This window comes from Myzus persicae, unplaced genomic scaffold, assembly GCF_001856785.1.
Source record: "Myzus persicae strain clone G006 unplaced genomic scaffold, MPER_G0061.0, whole genome shotgun sequence".
Classification (NCBI taxonomy): domain Eukaryota; kingdom Metazoa; phylum Arthropoda; class Insecta; order Hemiptera; family Aphididae; genus Myzus; species Myzus persicae.
This window is the reverse complement of record NW_019103297.1, coordinates 251,718-271,008: the sequence shown is the minus strand read 5'-3', so window position 1 is coordinate 271,008 and position 19,291 is coordinate 251,718. Positions and strand designations below refer to the sequence as shown.

Genomic DNA, 19,291 nt, shown 5'->3' with positions numbered 1-19,291 from the left:
TTTAAGTGGAGTGGTATACTAAAATAATAAATAATAACAAAATGTATTTGTAGCAGTTATTTGAATAAAAAATAAATAAATTTCTATGATAAGCATAATCCTATAGACTTTATTTTGTATTTATTTTAATGCGAAATTCTATATAGAAATACATACATATTAAACATGCCTACCGACGTTATATTTATAGACTTAAATAAGTTATAGTTAACTATAATGTATAATAAAACTATAAAACATTTAACAACAAAACTTTTTATAAGTACCTGTATAGTTTAATTATTAGGTAGGTATATAAACTTATATTAGACCAAATCTAAATGATAGATAATTAAAATAGAATAAAATGTGGGCAGATTTACGAAATGGGCATAAAAAAAAATTAAACAAATTAAAAATAAATAAATTACGTACCTACTTTGATCTTTTAATTTTTAATTAAAATATCATTCAGTTATTATTTTTTTCAACAAGCAATCTAACGGCTTGACGATCACAATTTTACACGTGGCAACAGAATAGTAATACATATTAACATTGATTATATTATAAATACTAGTTTTTATAATCAATTATATTACTTATGGTTAATGATTAAAATTGGATAAAATATACAATTATGTAATTAACAATGAATAATAAATAATAATTAAATTAAATTAGAAAATTAGAAAAAAAATATAGATAACATATGTATAAACATTAAACATGCTGTGGTTAAGGTTAATAATTAACAAAGTAATAGTAACTTTAGCAAAAAGTGTATAGTTAAAGATATGTACGAATGTAGGAGGATAAGGGGATGGAAGAAGTAGTAATGACTAGTGGGAATTTGTTTACACGATAGCAAACATTATGCACATAGTTAAAGAGAAGTCTAAGTTTAATTATGAGGTTGTTGTCTCGATATCATCTGTTGGTATTGGGTATAGTAGTATGTAAATTACGCATAACCACTCTGATTGGGCTGTCATAACGGGGTAAAAAAATATGAAAAGATAAATCCAACTTATTAGTAACTGCAGTAATCCAAGATTTTCATGTTATCAGCAAAATAATGTTTTTTGACTAGGTATATTAAAAAATGTTGAAAGCGGAAAAATTAAATCCATCAAATATCGATAGATAAATAAATTATGTTTAAGGTTCGGAGAAGTTGAATGATTTGATTTTAGATACTGAGCGAAGCTATTAATATATTTATATACCATCAGTGATCTCTACATATTATATTCTCAATGTGGAAGTTATAAGGAGTTTGTGTTATGTGGACTTGTTTCGGACTGGAGGCAGCAGTTATTTAATGAGAGGAGAGCTTTAAGTCCACAAAAAAGATGCTAAAACGATTATAGGAAACAATAACGTGCTTATCTTATTACCGAATTTGGTGCAGACACCAATACTACAATTATTGTATATAATCAGTGGCAACACCAGCTATAAGCTATTATGCGATAAATTGAGTTTGAAACTTTGAAAACGTTAATGTGATATTACGAAACGTAGCCGTTTTGATGGTTTATTGGTATCCTGCAGTTCTTCCAAATTTTCAATTTTACGTGATAATATTCATAATATTTGAGAGTCTAATTGATCACTATATTACCTACTATAGTAGTCTAGTAGCAACGGTTACTGTAACACAAGTAACATGAAGTAAAACGCATTAAGTTAAAAAAAAAAACAAATCTTTAAATATTAATTGACCTCTGAAAGTCTGAAATTATAAATCGTAGTACTAGTACACGTTAAGTGAATCTGAACTATACGCACATCATTTTATAGTCTATATAAGCAATTATTATATGAATAATATTATAATGTTTCAAATTTGAAATTTCTACGATTAATATTTTTTAAATTTCAACAAAATAAAAAAATTTGTATGAAAAGTAATAATTTTTTTACGTATATTAAAATGTCATCAAAATTTGAACTTTACAATAAACATTTTTTTTAAATTCCAGTAAAAAAAATTGAGGAATTTTGTATTAAATTGCCAATTCTTAAACTTTACTAGGTACTTTAGTAATTAGCATACAATTTCCAAACACACATTATTGTGATAATAGCTAAAAAGGTTATCATTTTAAAATCATTAGGTACATCGTACATACATCGCCTGGCTCAGAACCTAGAACCTATTACTAAATCATAATAATAAACTCCTTAAGCATCACTCGTCAAAATAAAATATTTTACATTTAAATTTTTAACCATGTATCTATGAGAACTAACACGTTTAATAAGTAATAATAAGTGATAACACTTAAATTGAATAGGTTTTACGCGTAGGTAATTAACAAGTGCGTACCTATTACTTCGTTAATACAATATTAATATTTTGTATCTTTAAGTTCTTAATTTTTTATGTGGATAAGATAGCACATATAGGCATACAGATACAGCTGAAAGAAAAACAAAATAATTGTATTTTCTGAAGTGTATGGCTACACATATTAAACATCCATTTAAAAATAAAAATATTATATTCATTAGGTATATAATAATATACCTGCCTAGTACGTATGAACAAGAAACCACTTAAACCTATTTATACAATGACAAAGGTAGTGATGTAGTATATATTCAACATAATTTATTGACAATTTGGAAGTACATATTATTTAAGAGTATAAATTTGTATTCATTTGTTACTCTTACCAAATAGGCACTTACTACATAAGAATATTAAGTATAGCGGTATACATTTAAAATACATATAATTATGAATACAATATTATATTATAATACAACTAGCCGTAAGTAAAACTCGGGGGCCCGTTGACTCGCTGAAAGTGGGTACCGATTTTGGGATCAGTGTCGTATTAATTATAAAAGTTTAAGTCGAAAGTTTGAGTAGGTGATAAGGGTTAGAGATAAAGCTTGGAGCTTTGGCGGGAATGTTTAAAAGTTTCAGCTTCTAGCAACGCGTCTCTATTGTTGTAAATTGATATTTGAATGATCACCTGTCGTCTGTCCGGTGCTTTTTAGTTTGTAAAAATGTATAAACAAGTGTAGGTCCATTGTCTAGGTATCAAACGAGGTTTAAATCGATAACTGACTGAGCAAACAACCCCATGGAGGAGTATTAAATTCATAGTTCATACTACCATCGTTGTGGATGTTCAGAAGTGTAGAATAGCCATATTCAAATTATTATTTTTTTTTTTCAAATTATAATTTTTATTTATTTAATTTTTTTAAAATTATTTTTGTTATTTCCATTAAATTTCTAATTACCAATATGAGCGACCTACGGTTTGACCAAAAGGTAAATAAATATTTTAATATAAATTGTAATATACCGTCTAATAAACTTAAGAAAAAACGACAAACACAACGTAATGTTATGTACTTTGATGAATTTCTTTTTTAAAACGACATGTATGTATGCTTGTATGCATACTTATATATAGGTATAAACTTCCGCGTGCTCGGTTTACAAACGCGACCACGGGGGCTACAGACCGAATATCGACGGCTCTTAAAATACGTTGAGCGTGCGATCGGAGCACAGTGGCGATCGATAAGACATTAAGACCAAAGATGTAACGGATCGAGAAAAAACTAAAAGGTCTAGAAATACGCTCGGCGGACGACCGGTGGCGACATTTTTTGCGATCGACTTCTTCTCGGGCCCCACGGTCGGCGAACGAAAGAAAACCCGACTCCAACGACCCCAAAAGGGTATGTGGAACGTTTTAGGTGCGCGAACAGCGCTAAAAAAGGACCGAGAGCAGAAAACGGGATGTTAAAACTTAAAAGCAAACATTTTGAAAATCTTTCGGAATAAAAAGCGAAATGCGATAACGGTGGCGGATAACGGCGAAAAGCCGTGGATGAAACGCTAGTCGGATCTTTAAAGAACGACGAAACCGATACCGGGACGCGCCACCGTACTCACGTTATAAAATATATGAAAGAAGATATGAAAGAAGATGAAGAAGAAGAGAAGAGATACAATATTATATTGTAATACAATATTTAATCAATGATAATACTCTATGAAAAATAATGTAGAGTGGAGTAGAGCATAGATGAAAGAGTCATTGTTATAAAAAGAGCCAAGAGGATTTATCAGATATTTTTTTAATTGCACTACTTTAATCAAACAAATGACTTATGAAGTTTTTTCCTATTTAAAATTTATTTTTTCCGATTGGAAGATAGGTTTCAACAGGTATTATGAAATTAAATTGAGATATGAGAAATTGTTAATATACGTGGAAAATTCTATTATGTATATTGCAGACATAACAAACATGAAAGTGGCGTTTAATATTGATATAGGTACCTAGCTACCACATATTACCATATTGTCAGGACAGCCCACAAAAAGGAGGGGTCAATGAGTACTATGGTCCCAGGGCTCGGAGAAAAATACAACCCCGAATCGGGGCACTTGGCATCGGTAGGCGGGTGGGGCATGCGGCACGAGCATTTTTTGGAAAAAATAAAAGGGAAATAAATCCGGGACGATACTAGCAATATTAGACCCCTAATATTTCTGAAACTTATGAATTTAAATCATCATTATCCGAATATACCTATTGCGTACTATTGAGCACCAAATGGTACGTGTATAAAATATCCTAAATATTATAATTTATGTTCAATATAGGTATTGTTGAATTAATAATTAATTCTTGAGTACATGAATAGAAAATATGTAGGTATTGAATATTATATAATATATTATGTCGTGTAATATATAAATAACTATAATGTGTAGTATATTAAAATGTACGTCATATCAATTACCATTTAGTGCGCAATCGTGTTGTGGGTAATTAACCGGGGAAAAAAAGGAAAAAGTGCACAATCGTGTTGCAGCCCTTTGAAAAAGGTAATACATTGTAGTAGAAAAGTCAATGAGGACGTGTAATTAGGAAGGTATACTTTTATCAATGGCTGTAGGTATCGTTTAAGGAGCAGAATGAGCTGCTGGAGGCTTCAACTGCCCTGGACAAATGATAGCACTGCCTATATATTGGCACTATAGTGCATAACCACTACACTACCAATAGCTTAGCTCTCCAAATTAAAAAAAAACAATTATTATTATAACCTATTTGTTTATGTTATTAATCAACTAAAGTCGTGTAGAAAGATTTTAGCCCCCTTCTCACCCTCCGAAAAAAATCAATCGAATCTCCACCAATGCCTACCGATAACGGTAGTGACTGGCAATGGACCGCGGTCCTAATATAACAGTGTAATGTCTCATATACATGTACCTACATGCATCTATATATTATATACATTTAATAATCGTTTTATTACCTACTATGTCTAAGATGTCTAAGATTTTACTATTTATTGTTATCGATTACCATTACGGCATTACCTTATGTTATGGAGTATGGACCCGGGTATAAATGTTTTAATATTATAGGAAATGGTTCGACTGCCGTTCCTGGTGCATTAAAAATCAAAACTTTTTCATATCATTTTATATCAATAGTTTGATTAACTACTAACTACAACGCTCTGCCGTCATGCGCCAGGCCGACAGGCGCCAGCATCGAGCATACATAATAGTGCCGTTTTCCGAAAACTAGTATAGTTTACTCTGCCCAATATTGTTTATTTTGTGCACTTACTAATGAGCCCGATTATACACCGTGCTGCATGTAAAAATGTAAACCCTGTGTACCTTGGCGCCTGAAGGTAAGAAGCAACAAGCCCGTAATATACGTACCGGACTGCACGTCACTATGTCAAACTACTTGAGTAGTGCCTCTACTAGAAAATCCGAGTAAGTCGATCTGTCGTTGTGCTTACGAGTAATACGACATAAGTGGAATGAATGGGTAACCGTGTAGATAATATGCCGAACACAAGCATATTGTTTTTTCGTGTAACGTAAAAATGTTATGATGGTTAATCAATTGATTTCATCGGTTGTCTGACCAGTGTAACACCGACCAGTGTGTGTAAACTTTGTATTTTATACTTAACGGGCAAGTGTAGTTTGTCGTTGATTGTGACTTGGATATTTTTTTCTTGTTTCAACAGTGACAAGTATGACGATGAACTGACCGATAGAGACGATACTAAAAGGTAGGTATTACCAATGTTTCGTGACCAATGTATGTTCACTATTCGTTGACCTCTTGTTATGAAAACAATAATCATTAGGAAATCAAGAAACTTAAGCGAGAAGAAACGCAGGGATCAATTTAATAACTTAATCAATGAATTAAATCGTATGTTGTCCACGACCAATAGAAAAATGGACAAGTCCACTGTTTTGAGAACAACTATAAATTATTTAAATAAACAGAAAGGTTTGTTATGTCTATTAATTCTGTTGTAAGGTATAAAATTTACATGCTTTAATCATTTTTAGATATATTATTGAGATCAAAAGTACATGAAATAGACAATGATTGGAAGCCAGCATTTCTATTAAATGAAGAATTCACACATATAATTTTAGAAGTAAATTTTGTGGTTTAAATTTTTTCATCTAAACTGATGGTTTGTGTTTTCTTTATTGTTTAGGCTTTGGATGGATTCATTATAGTATTTACATCATTAGGAAAGATTCTCCATGCATCAGAAACTGTCACTGCTCTTCTTGGTTATCTTCCGGTACTATTTTTAATTATATTCTAAATTTATTGCTGTATAATCAGTGCTTGAATTGAAAATAAATAGAAGGAGTATGCAAAAATAAAAAAAAATTGTGCATACATGAAGATAGAAATATCTTATTGATTATGTTGTAATAACATGGAGTATGCTAAAATACTTAAATTCAAGCACTGTATAATGTATACACTGCTGTATACTGCATTAGTATGTTTGTGGTTCTAATGACATATATATTTTAGAAAACCATGGAAAATTTATCAATATTTAAAATAATTCATGAAGCAGATCATTCATTGTTACAAGATCGAATTGTAGAATCCAGACTTTCAAAGAATTATGATAATGGTAAGAATTTATAATGATTATTAGTATTGCAAATACAGATATTGAATGTCTGTCTTTTTAAATTTGTTTTAGATCAAATTGTGTTTTCTTGCCATTGTAAGAGACATGACCCTTTTAAAGATAAAGAGGAAATAAATGAAAAAAATCAATTTGAATTAGTGCAATTTTTTGGTTATTTTCAACCAAGTAGTGAAATGTATCAAGGGGACAATCTTAGAACTTCGTCTCCATTTAGTAGTGAAGAAGATGACCAAAAGTAGGACATACATTTTTAGAAATTAAATTATGAAGTTCAAAACTACAAAATTTATTTTTAATGTATAGCCTAGTGTTTGTTGGTATTGGCCGAATTATGACTCCACAGTTATTAAAAGAATTACCAGTTATGGAGGATATAAAAAGTGAATTCACCTCCAGACATAGTTTAGAATGGAAATTTTTATTCCTCGATCATAGGTGAAAAATATTTATTTTTACAGAATATCATTCAATTTTTAACTTTGTATATTTTTAATTAATTTCAGAGGTCCGTCAATTATTGGCTATATGCCGTTTGAAGTACTAGGAACATCTGGTTATGAGTATTACCATATCGATGACTTAGAAGATGTTATATTGTCACACCAAGCACGTAAGTAAACAGCTATAAATATTTTAAGCTTATGATATTAATTATTTATTTTTTTAGTTATGCTAAAAGGTGAAGGAACATCTTGTTATTATCGGTTTTTAACCAAAGGTCAACAATGGATATGGTTACAATCAAGATGCTATATAAGTTACCACCAATGGAACTCAAAACCCGAATTCATTGTTTGTCATCATCAAGTCATTAATTATTTTAATGTAATTAAAAAAGAAGGTGAGACTAATGACGGAAGAAAAAATAATAAAAAAAGATTATGGCACATTCCTTTAAATGAAATTGAACATCAATCATCAAATAGTGATTATGATTCATATCAAAAGAGACATTATGAACAACCAAGTACAGACTCGCCAAAAATGGTTTGTTAATTAAATAGTTATTGTATTGTATAATAGTTAATATGAATTTGGTATTTAAGTAAATTGTCTTAACTAAATTGTTTAGTAAATAGTGAAGCTAGGGTGGGCTTTCTAAGGTTATGATAATCTTTGTCATTTCCATTGATCAGGGAGACAGGAAAACAAATAATTAGCGGACATCCTTTTGAGACATTACATTATGTCTTAGCAACTTTATTAAAAGCTTTTAATTTTGGAAACTTCAACCTTACTTTTTAATATAATTAAACATTTCAAAAGTTATACTAGACATGTTTTTTACCAAATAAATATATAATTAATAATGTTAATAAATGTATTTTAAATGTTTAGAAAATTAGATCCATTGAAGATATTCGAAATTCTAATTCTGATGGAGAGTCATTGACATTGGTAGAAAGTAAACATGATGTTTCTGAAACATTCAACAATTATTTAGAAAATGCACAATCTTCAGTAAAAGGCTCAGTTTCTCCAGTAAGTATAACTGTACAATTTAAATATATAATTGGTTTAAATAATGTGCATAAAAGTATAAAACTACAGATAAAACATAAAAAAGGAGTCTAGATGGGCTGGATGATCATAAGTTATTGTGAATTATATTTACCTACTTATGATAAATTTGTCAATTACTGAGTAGATCTCCACGTTAACGATGTTACAATCATCATTTATTGTTTGGTGCCGACTTAAAGTTTCATTTAAAACTAGGCAGTTTAGTGTATTTTAAATTAGATTTTAGAGGATTGATATAAGATGAAATAAGTAACTGTTGCTTACGTAAGTTTTTGAGACTGGGGCCCCAACTTGGTGTTCTATTGAATAGAAGCCAAGATATTTTACTTCAGTTAAGTGAGGAATAGTTTAGTAATTGTGTTTTTTAGCTAACCAATCTCCTGGTTGAAGCATGAAGGTGTGTGAGCTGATTTGGCTTTTAATTTTCCATGTTTTTAAACACTCAAATGAGTTTGAACTCTTGGAGTGGTTGACTGACGATTAATATAGCATGGTTCAGCATGGTTCTAAATAAAAAAATAATATAATTAGTTATTATCTGTAGTTAATATAATATAGACTATAGAGGAATGGAGCAATGCCATTTTTTTGTGGAACATTCAACAGCATTAAAATAAAAAATAATATACTCTATTTCTTGATTTTGGATTTTATATTATTTTAATTAACATGACTTAAGTTATAACAAAATACCAATTAATCATGGAAAAATTAAAGCCAAAACTGATGATATATTTACAATTTATAATTATATTTTATACTTATTAACACATTAAAAAAAATTAGTCACAGGAAAATCTTATTCAAGATCAACTACAACGTAAACAAGAGCAATTACAAAAAACAATTGTCAAACAACAGGAAGAACTAAAGAAAATAACTAAACAATTATTAATGGCTCGATGTGGAATTTTGCCAACATTTATGGATGTATGTAATATAGGTTTATAGTTCTTTTTAATTTTAATATCTGAAGTATTAAGACTGTAAAACCATGTTTAGGATTCTTTACAAACATCCACACAAACTTCCGAGCAAACACCTCAACCAGAGACTTCTGTAAATCAAATGATTTGTTCCAATACTAGTGGAGAACTTTTTGAAACACGTCCATTAATATCATCTGATGTTTTATTATTACATGAACGAGTAAAGACACTTTAACAGTTTAACCTATAAATTATTTATTTTACTTAAACATTTTATTTTTAAAGAATGAACAAGTTATGCAGCATTCCTATTCATCAAATATAATACAGAATATGGTCGATGAGGGAGGAGGACAATTGGATTATAGTTATAGTAATCAGTCTAATGATGTTCTTTTTGAACAAAGTTCTCCCTGAAAGTCATAACAATTTCAAAGGTACATAGTTTAATTTTTCTTGTATATTTCTTTAATGATTAGATGTTAATACATTTGTTCAACGCTCAATGACTTTTTAGTATGATAGAATATAAATAACGAAGTGAGTGATCATTTTATTGCAAATTACCAAATATGTATTTTTTAAAAAAAATAATTGTATAAAGGGTTTTAATTATTAATTCTTGAATACTAAATTATCATTTATCTTTAGTTTTTTAATTATTTTTACATTTTTTGTAAGTTATATACCAAGTGGACCACTGTTTTACTACAAGGTTCACATAGGAAAAAACAAATATGATTTCCTAATAATTAGGAGTGTAATTATTATATTTTATAGAAAAAATAGTAAATTATGAATTCCATATGTGATCTCTTAATGATTTTGAAACATAAAATCAAGAATATCCTTATGAAGTTCCATCAATGGATACTTCACAAACCCCCTGTCAGAAATGTTGTGAATTGTATTTATTTAATTAAATTTTTTCTAATATTTTTTTTTATAAATCCACATTGCTTGTGCTTGCTGTAAAAATATTCCTTTACTGATTATACAGTAATTGGATTAAAAATAATAATAATAATAATATCTTAGTATGCTACAACAATTAATATTTATATTTAGAAAAATGCTATTTTTTATCCATTCATTGGAAACTTCAGATATTTATTTTGTCAACGAGAAAACTAATAATTAAGTGATCACTTATGTTCATTTATACTTTTAAACCTTAATTATGTTTATAACTTTTGATTTAAATAATTATTATGTTCATAACATTTAAATTCAAACAATTTAGAAGACTTAAACTAGCTGACTGCTTAATTGTAAATATTATATTAAACTTTTTGCTCTAATTTCTTCATACATTTTTCTAAATTTAAATGTAACCAGCTATATTTTTTGTACATATTTATTTATATAAATTTTTTTCAATTATTTAGTAGGCAAATCACGTTATTTGAAAAAAGATGTTCCTCTTTGTAGGTTCTGTTGTGGTTCCTTTGTTCTCGTACCTGTGTTGGTCTTTGCAGTAATAGTTATAATTACATACACAAAGACTTATCTATTTTGACTCTTAGGTTTTGAAAAAATGTATCTGTCAATTAAACACTGTTAGTCATAACTCACAAGTGTACATTACTTAATACATGTATTTTTTATGATTAACATTGGGTGCTATTGAATATTCTTATGTTATAATTTTTTATTTTATTTATTTGTAGTTACTTTTGTGAATAATAATACATTCATTTTTATACATTAACATTTCATACGCCTTTTTAGTTTGTATTAGTGACAATACAATAATGTCTTATATAAAATACATACACATTTGGACTTAAGTATAAAATAACCCAAGACATTTTAAGATTTATAGAATAGTATAGGATATGTTTACTTGATTTGTGTGTTTAAATTGGTTATTGGTTTATATGTAACATATTGGTGTGTACAGTAAAAATCACTTAGTAGGTCACCTGAATGAGCTGGATAATTTTGTTGTTAGCCATATAGAAATATATATAAATACAAGTAAACAATTCTCGTTTGTTTTTATAATAATTAATAATTATACATACAATCATTAAATGCAATGTACTTTATTTATCAAAACTGTAAATGCAATAAATAATTTTTATTATGATTCAAAGGATATTAATTTTTGTATTATATTAACTGATTGGTCATATATTAAATTATCCTATAATTTGAGTCTATACATATAATATACTTTTGACTGGACTAATAAAAATTAAATTATGTGATTTTTATTGTATATATAAGATATGTAGTGATTTACAATGTGACATTTACTATTTATTTTGTGGTACCTAATCTGTGTATTTTAGTCAGTAAATAATTTTTAATATTTTGTTTGTTTTCATTCTTACAATTTAATAATCACATTTTTTTTTTATTATATATTTCTGACCAACTGAGTTAAAATTGTATTTGTATTTATGTGTTGTTTCTATCAAATTATATGTATCAATTAAAATTAGAAACAATAAATATATTCAATTTATTATAAAGAGGATAAATAATGTGTTTTACATATAATTAAGTATCAAAATTTTAGTATATAATTAAATTATTATACTTTTATTTTATTTATCTTTAGACAAATATGATTAAAAAAAAATATAACATATATAGACTTATAAAAATATTAAGTAAATAAAATATAAAAGTTGAATAACAAGTCGTCAGCCATTCCCTTTCTTTTTAATCTCAATCTGTCATAATGCTTAATTAAAATAGCGATCATTCGCTATGCGATTTCACTGTTTGATTAACCAAATCGTTGGTGGTGTTTTCTGTTTCTTCTACAGCATTAGATTTGTCTTTCAGTACTTTACCACCGGTGAATCCTATAAAATTAAATGAAAATAACTTTTGTTAATTATTGAATTTAAGTTAAAAATTAAAATATTAGATTATTATAGATATTACCAAGTACAAAGCAAGTAACAGTGGCAAATACTCCAACTTTGGCACCAGCCAAACATCCTAATGGACCTCCAACACAAGATCCGACTACAGCTCCAATAAGCGGGTAAGACATTTTCTTCAATTTTGCTGCTTTACGTAATGATTGTTCGGCTTGAATTACGTTTTCATGTGTTGTCTCAACATGAGCATCAATTTTTTCAACATCTTCTTTTTGTTCCTATGATTTAAGTGTACAAAAAAAATATTACACAAGTTAAAAATAATTAATCATTGGACTTTATTAATAAAGTAATATATAAAAGATAGTTAAAGTTTGTGCGAATCAAACTAGTGATCTTAAGACACAAAGCATGATATTTTACTTTCTACATTCATAAAATACAAGATTATTCAATTTAAATAAAAAAAACTTCTCTAAAATGGTATTTTAAATATTCAAGTACAAATAATTATTTGCAGAAGTTTTAAATTTTTCTTTTTACTTCAGGAACAAATACTTATTCACTTATACGATTTCTAGTATGGTATTATAAAATAATAAAGAAGTCCAAGGTTACAGAATACAAAAATTGGATATTAGGCATTTGTAACATTTCACTCACCCCGACATATTATGATTGTGATGTTTTATTATTATTATAAATTTGAAAGCAATAACTAATAATTGTATTCAATACATTGTTCTGAGTGGATTTTATTTAAGCCCCATGGTTGCTGAAATTTCATCAACATGTTTCAAGGTTGTTTACATTTAAGAAAACTACCGACAAAATAAAGAAATATCTCTTCAAAGTATCAATTACCAACCAATAGACATGACTATGTGATAATTTTGAAATTTGTTACTATCTGAAAAAGGGTGCACAGAAAGAACATTGTAAAACCAATAAATTCTGTACTTTTTACAAATTCTTTAATATCCAAAAAAAAATTTCACTTGTTTTCTACTATAGTACAATCTTTCAGAAAGTAATATTTATGCACCTACTCAATAAGAAATGTCCTTTCATAGATTTGGGAAAACTTGTCATTGCGGATGATATAGTTTGTAACTTGAATAAAACATTATTTAAAGATTGATACATGACTTGTTTTAAATGTCTATACACCTATTATAATTTACAGGACCTATATATTTTCTTGTAGAATCTAAAGTGTGTATTTTATTTGGTAAGTGAATTTTTATAAACATATAGTAACAGTAAACTATAGTACATTAGTACACAACTAGTAATATTTGATGAATGGTAATACATACATTTACTAATTTACTGAGATCACGAAACAGATCCTGAATGCCTTGTATGTCTTTCTCAACATTTTTAACATCGGATTCAATAGCTAACATTTTTTCCTGTTTTTGTTTTTCTTCTTCAATAGATATTAATAACATGCGTTTTTGATGTTCTACTTCTAATTGTTCAATATTGTCTTTATAAGTTTCTTCTGGTATAGCACTAGATCTGTATTCATCTAAATCTTCATCTATTCGAGATATAAATAAATTTAAAAAATACAAAACTAGCAATAGCAAATTGATGATAAAATATTAAAAAAATTACTTTTAAACATATCAATTGCTTCCAATAACAGTTGTTTGCTTGGATTCATTGAGTCATCAAAAGTCTGTAGATCGACATCAGAAACTTGATTTCTTAAGGTTTCCATCTCCCTGAGTAATGCTCTAGCACGATTGATGGATTGTGAGGCTTTCATTTGTAATTGACGCATACTGCTACGGTTTTCTAAACGTCTTTGCTGTGTACAAAAACAGTTACATAACAACAGAACAATAGAAATAATTGCCTATACAAGACACTAACCTTGGAAAGATTGGATTTTAACGTTTTCAAAGACTCCACTTGGTAAGGAATTGCATTCTCGACAAAATTTTTGATCGGTAGGTCTAAATGACGAATCCTTTGCTTGGTCCTCCACAGGCTCGAACTTTCGGCCATGATTGTTCTCCAGAATTACAGCCCAAAGTTACTTATCCAAGTTATAACTGTACTTATACGAGATGTACAAATCACAGTACGAACATTCGATCGAAAAAAGAACGATTGAACAAGATATTATGTCGTTGAACCGCCAGTATAGGATAAAATACTGTATAATTTAATAACTAATAAATTGAATATTAATTATTAACTATTAACTATTAAATAATAAGTTTTATAAGCCATAAATGACGAATCTTACGCATTTACAGTTTGCGAAGTCGACTCAATTGTGATTGTCGAATACCTAGGTTGATAAGAGGAAAATGCACAAAGAATTTTGAAATGATAACAGCAATATGTTTTTATTATTTACATCGGTATCAGTTGTAGTTTTGTGTACAAACTATTTTATTTTTGTTTTTACTCTTGTAAATTCTGACTTCTATGTTATTGGTTGCCTTACTTTTTCAAGTTTGCAAATTTTTTTCACGGCTTCGATTACTCTAAAATGATAGTTATAACTTATAAACATCAATATTAATTATCATATTTTAACAATATAAGACATTATGAAGTATAAATATTAAATGTTCATTTTGATTTTTGAATAGTTAATTATTTATTACGTTAGTAGTTACAACTAAATTGGCTAATGTTCCACTGTTGACAATATATATATCGGTAATGTATACACCAAAAAAAAAGAATATTATAATATAATTATGTATTTAGTTAAAATATAACATATTATAATAATAATACACAACATTATTAAAAGGCTGTAATACTGGTATTTGTTTCCTCCATCTTACTAGTGAGTACATACCAAATTTACGCTCAACAGATCACATGTAGCTTCGTTAGTTTAAAAATTAGAGTGAATCTTTCTGTTAGGAATCTTTATGCTAAGAACATCATCTATGTTTATATGTAAGGTTTTTACCATAGTTCAATTTTTAAGTGAGTTATGAGCATTTTTAATTTACTCTATATTATATACGCATAACTTGCTAAAAAATTGAACTATCGTAAAAACCAACATACAAACAAAGTACTAACACAGACAATGTTCTTACCATCAAGTTTCATAATAGGTCGATTCAATCTAATTTTTGAATTAACAAGGCTATACTTGATCTGCTGAGCTTGCATTTGCCATGTTACGCACTTGTAAGACGAAGACAACTATTGCCGGTGTTTTTTCCTCTTAAGCTCGATTATCGGCAATTGATTGAATCTAGCTCGTAAATAATAGGTTTAATATATTTTATGTATATTTTTGAGGATAGTTGCTGTGTTAAATTTTTTAATAACTGCTTAAAGCTGTTTGTTGACTGACTATAGAGCTAAACTATAACCTTAACCTACCTTAGAGCACAGCCGAAGAAGTAAATCCATTATGATTCACCTACTGGAGAGCACTGCTATGTGGTTTTAATTAAATTTAAAAATTAAATTGAATTTTTATCAAACATTTTTAATTTTTAAGTGGTCTTAAACAATGCTTAATGATATGTTGGTGTTAGGAGATATAGTAGTATGCAAAATTGAGCCTCATCCTTGTGATTTTTCTATTTATTGTCAGTTTTATCATACATTTTGATTTGAAGTGTGTTGTCTCCCATTTTACTAACACATAATGTAGAAAATTATGTTCTGCATAATCCATTTTGCACTGTTATTTTGAATATTATACAGGACCCCACATAGAATTTGATATTTTAGTTTAAAGTAAGCAATATGAATTTAATTACTAACAATTATAAAATACTTGATTCAAAATCACTGTTGAATAATACAATATATTAAAGTCCGAAATCTTGACATATTCTTAAATTTTAGAGGCCTTGCTTGATTATCTCTTATCACTATAAATTTCTTAAAACATTAATTAGAAATATGAAATTAACAAACAAGTGATGAATATGGACTTGGTACTGACTTGTACACATCTGATTTTTTCATAAATGCAAAAAATTGGAAGAATACATAAGTAGATAGATTGGTTTTTCGTGAACTTAGTTGGTAAAATTAGGTATCAAGTGTTATTTTATTGCATGACATTTTTTATAGTTGTGTATTGCTGTTTTATATAGTTGCTATTTTTAGATTAATATGATAAGTATGGGTATCATTTTGCGGAATATATTTTTAACAGAAAATTTGTTTTTACTGATGAATATTATTCTGTGCTAATAATCTCATGTAACTTATGATTGCAGTGTTGGTTAATCTTATTAAAATGCCACCCAATTCTGTTGTAAAAACATCCCTTATTGTTGGAGGATTAACATTTCTGGGTTTTATGGCTGGAGGAAGACTTGGTTCTATGTTTGGTAAGTTTCCTTAATTGTACACAATAAATTTATTTATTTTATGTTCATACAAAAAGTATACTAAGAAGTCAGTGTCTTAAATTCAGGGCCGGATTTAGAGGAGTAGAGGCCTCGGGGCATCAAAGGAGTGGGGGCCCCCTGGACCCAAATTATTTTACAAATAAAATTAATAATTTTTTTTCAAAGTAGATTATTTTGCTTTTATTAGTATTTAACAAACATATATACAATATATATAATTATAATCAGAAACAAGAAATTAAATTTAAGTGTTAACAAAGGGAACCTTCCGAGCTTATTTCACCGAAAAATCATTGATAAGTTCGCTGAAATCCAGTTCCCGAAGTAAATCACTTTCAATGCTCAGGAGAAAGTTTTGATAGACGGTTTTGTCCCATCGTGGTTCGAAGCCTATTTTTTATAATCTTCATTTTTAAAAATGAGCGTTCTCCAGTGCAATTTGATACCATCAAAACCAAATACATTCTCAATGCAATTTCAAGATTAGGGAATGTAGCTCTGAAATTTTGATCTTCGAGAATTTGGTAGTAAAATAGTTCCGGAGATCGGTCTTTTTCATAGTCCTTTTTGTGTGCGTCGTTCAAAGACACAAATTGAACCAACTCATTACCAAGACTAGGTTCTAAATCATCCTCCTAAACCTTCACCAATGCCTCAGTCTGCTGCAGCGTGCAAATTACTGATAAACAAACTTGCTGGCGACATACAATTTTACGGAATTACCCATCGGCAATCAGTGTTAAATTTATTTTTATCCTATTGGCCACTTTCGACGGGACGGCGCGCGGCGGGGTGACGGTGCGTTTGTAATTTGAAAGATTTTTTTTTTCCGAAGTCACTATTGTGGAGGCCCCGGTTGCCCTCCCCTAAATCCGGCCCTGTGTCTTATACTTGTATTGATTTATAGATAATTTAAATACAATTTATAAGTTATGAAGCGTTTTAATGTTTTGTTTGTTTTAGGCGCAGTTATTGGAACAGTTGTTTGTTCAATGTTTAATATTGAAGAACCAATAAGAGAACCAATGAGAGAACCTCGAGAAGAAAATCCTCGCTTTACACCTTATTCACGTCCAAGCAATACAAATCGGAATAATAAAAATAAAGTCAATAAATCTAAAAGTACAAAATTATATTTAAATTTTTTATTGATTTTTATTATAAATACAATATTTTTTTGTTTATAGATGAACCATGTGAACTATCCAAATGTTCAATATGTCTTGAATCATTTAAAGCTTCAATTGTATTATTACCATGTTCACATATGTGTTTTTGTGATGACTGTTTTGAAAAAGTGAAAAAGAAAAGAGTTTCTTCTTGTCCAATCTGCAGACAAAATATTGAAGATTTTATGGATGTGTATCCTTCATAAGCAATATTGTATCAAATTTGCTAGTAATTTTTTTTAAATAATAAAACTGTATAATTACTTTAACGTGTGAAAGATCTTATTTTTTAAATACTTATTATATTTATCTAACAAATGTAATGTACTTAAATATAATTTTAACTTAACTATTAATGCACACTTTTAACTATGTAAAAAATAAACTAAAATAATGTTTTTTAATCAATAAAAAATGATAAAGGAAGTAAAAATGTTTTCTGATTAATTTTATAATAATGATGTGTTTGCATTTATAATGTATTAAATATAATTAAATCATCAGTGTTTAAGATATCAGTAGAGACTGATGGACGATGAAGTATAGTTAACAATTGGGTGTGCAGTTAAATACTAAGAATTGCAAAACTTTTTACGAAATGATGTAGTAAACCACTATTACAAGAACTTCAGGTCATCTATTGAACTACACACTAGTTATTTAGGAGAGGCTAAGGACGAATAAAATGGGTTTTTTAAGTTCCAAGTGCATTGGTCCGCAAAGAGCCCACCCTATAATAGATAACTTAATAATCTTGGGATGAAGGATAACTAAGCAAACTTAGGCATCGAAAATCCCTGAACAAAAAAATAATAGAAACACATTTAGGGCCCTCGGTTTGGTACGTGTAGTCCGAACATTAAATAATGACATGTAGGAATACCCGTGTATTTAAAGGTCATGTACACGTGTATTTAAAGTTCATATTATACCCGTGTAACAGAAACTTGTATACAATTTTTTTTTAATTAATAATATTGCTGTGTTATTCTGACGTTTGCTATACAATTTTCGCGTTCTGAGTTATTTGTCTCTTATGCCGTTTGTTATCGGCCGATAGTTGACATATTTTACAAATAGATGAACGCAGTACAGCAGCAAGCTGGTCTAAATTTAGAGTTAATGTTTTAAACCTTAATTCACTGTTCGGCGTCCTCGAAGTAACTTAAACAAGTATAAGAGATATTAAATAGTGAAGATAACAACATTATCGCAAATTAGTTAATACGTTTTTAATAATAAAACTTAAATTACCAGTTGCAACTCATAGGGCAAGTAACTCCATGTGCAACCCATGGGTTCTTTAATGTGGACTGATACTATATCTTTGGTGTGTTGCACACAGCACACTTATACATTGTCTTATGTTTCCATACCCAAACAACCATGGACGTCTATGCAAACAACTACTTTAAATACTATCTTATTAATTTATAAGATGAGTAACAAGTGTAAAAACTAAAAGTTAGGTGTGGCTGTATGCTAAACGGCATGGGCGC

General features: G+C 28.6%; 3 protein-coding genes across 9 annotated transcripts; 2 read left to right on the top strand and 1 right to left on the bottom strand.

Annotated features, from left to right (window-relative positions):
• Positions 1 to 5,183: 5,183 nt before the first annotated feature.
• On the top strand, positions 5,184 to 12,325 carry LOC111034185 (circadian locomoter output cycles protein kaput-like). 7 transcript variants are annotated; one of them, XM_022315267.1, is made up of 15 exons: positions 5,571 to 5,761; positions 6,022 to 6,066; positions 6,145 to 6,293; positions 6,356 to 6,447; positions 6,511 to 6,600; positions 6,843 to 6,948; positions 7,021 to 7,204; positions 7,273 to 7,404; positions 7,473 to 7,579; positions 7,637 to 7,956; positions 8,308 to 8,451; positions 9,280 to 9,423; positions 9,496 to 9,642; positions 9,708 to 9,859; positions 12,307 to 12,325. In XM_022315267.1, the coding sequence occupies exons 1-14, from the start codon at positions 5,721 to 5,723 to the stop codon at positions 9,837 to 9,839; spliced, it is 1,833 nt and encodes a 610-aa protein (XP_022170959.1). In that variant the 5' UTR covers positions 5,571 to 5,720; the 3' UTR covers positions 9,840 to 9,859; positions 12,307 to 12,325. The 7 variants fall into 7 exon arrangements, with proteins under 7 accessions (XP_022170961.1, XP_022170963.1, XP_022170959.1 ...); XM_022315266.1 differs by lacking the exon at positions 12,307 to 12,325 and adding an exon at positions 10,854 to 11,742; XM_022315271.1 differs by lacking the exon at positions 12,307 to 12,325 and having other exon boundaries at positions 5,185 to 5,673; positions 9,708 to 11,742.
• Positions 12,011 to 14,567, bottom strand: LOC111034187 (syntaxin-17). The gene is made up of 5 exons (XM_022315272.1): positions 14,147 to 14,567; positions 13,886 to 14,081; positions 13,582 to 13,808; positions 12,324 to 12,540; positions 12,011 to 12,241 (listed from the first exon to the last, which is right to left on the bottom strand). Exons 1-5 carry the CDS (start codon positions 14,279 to 14,281, stop codon positions 12,135 to 12,137), a joined length of 882 nt encoding a protein of 293 aa, XP_022170964.1. The 5' UTR covers positions 14,282 to 14,567; the 3' UTR covers positions 12,011 to 12,134.
• Positions 14,568 to 14,668: 101 nt separating this feature from the next.
• Positions 14,669 to 18,060, top strand: LOC111034188 (cell growth regulator with RING finger domain protein 1-like). Its single transcript, XM_022315274.1, has 4 exons — positions 14,669 to 14,947; positions 16,489 to 16,602; positions 17,587 to 17,745; positions 17,811 to 18,060. Exons 2-4 carry the CDS (start codon positions 16,509 to 16,511, stop codon positions 17,996 to 17,998), a joined length of 441 nt encoding a protein of 146 aa, XP_022170966.1. The 5' UTR covers positions 14,669 to 14,947; positions 16,489 to 16,508; the 3' UTR covers positions 17,999 to 18,060.
• Positions 18,061 to 19,291: the final 1,231 nt, after the last annotated feature.

Excerpts from the sequence above, each read along its gene's own strand:
- LOC111034187 (XM_022315272.1), bottom strand. The coding sequence starts at position 14,281 with ATGGCCGAAAGTTCGAGCCTGTGGAGGACCAAGCAAAGGATTCGTCAT. Across the intron at positions 14,082-14,146 it reads TAAAATCCAATCTTTCCAAG|CAAAGACGTTTAGAAAACCG; the intron begins GTTAGTGTCTTG and ends TTTTGTACACAG. Across the intron at positions 12,242-12,323 it reads TGTTACTTGCTTTGTACTTG|GATTCACCGGTGGTAAAGTA; the intron begins GTAATATCTATA and ends TTAATTTTATAG.
- LOC111034185 (XM_022315267.1), top strand. The coding sequence starts at position 5,721 with ATGTCAAACTACTTGAGTAGTGCCTCTACTAGAAAATCCGA. Across the intron at positions 6,294-6,355 it reads TTATTTAAATAAACAGAAAG|ATATATTATTGAGATCAAAA; the intron begins GTTTGTTATGTC and ends AATCATTTTTAG. Across the intron at positions 9,424-9,495 it reads TTTTGCCAACATTTATGGAT|GATTCTTTACAAACATCCAC; the intron begins GTATGTAATATA and ends AACCATGTTTAG.
- LOC111034188 (XM_022315274.1), top strand. The coding sequence starts at position 16,509 with ATGCCACCCAATTCTGTTGTAAAAACATCCCTTATTGTTGGAGGATTA. Across the intron at positions 16,603-17,586 it reads AAGACTTGGTTCTATGTTTG|GCGCAGTTATTGGAACAGTT; the intron begins GTAAGTTTCCTT and ends TGTTTGTTTTAG. Across the intron at positions 17,746-17,810 it reads TAAAGTCAATAAATCTAAAA|ATGAACCATGTGAACTATCC; the intron begins GTACAAAATTAT and ends TTTTGTTTATAG.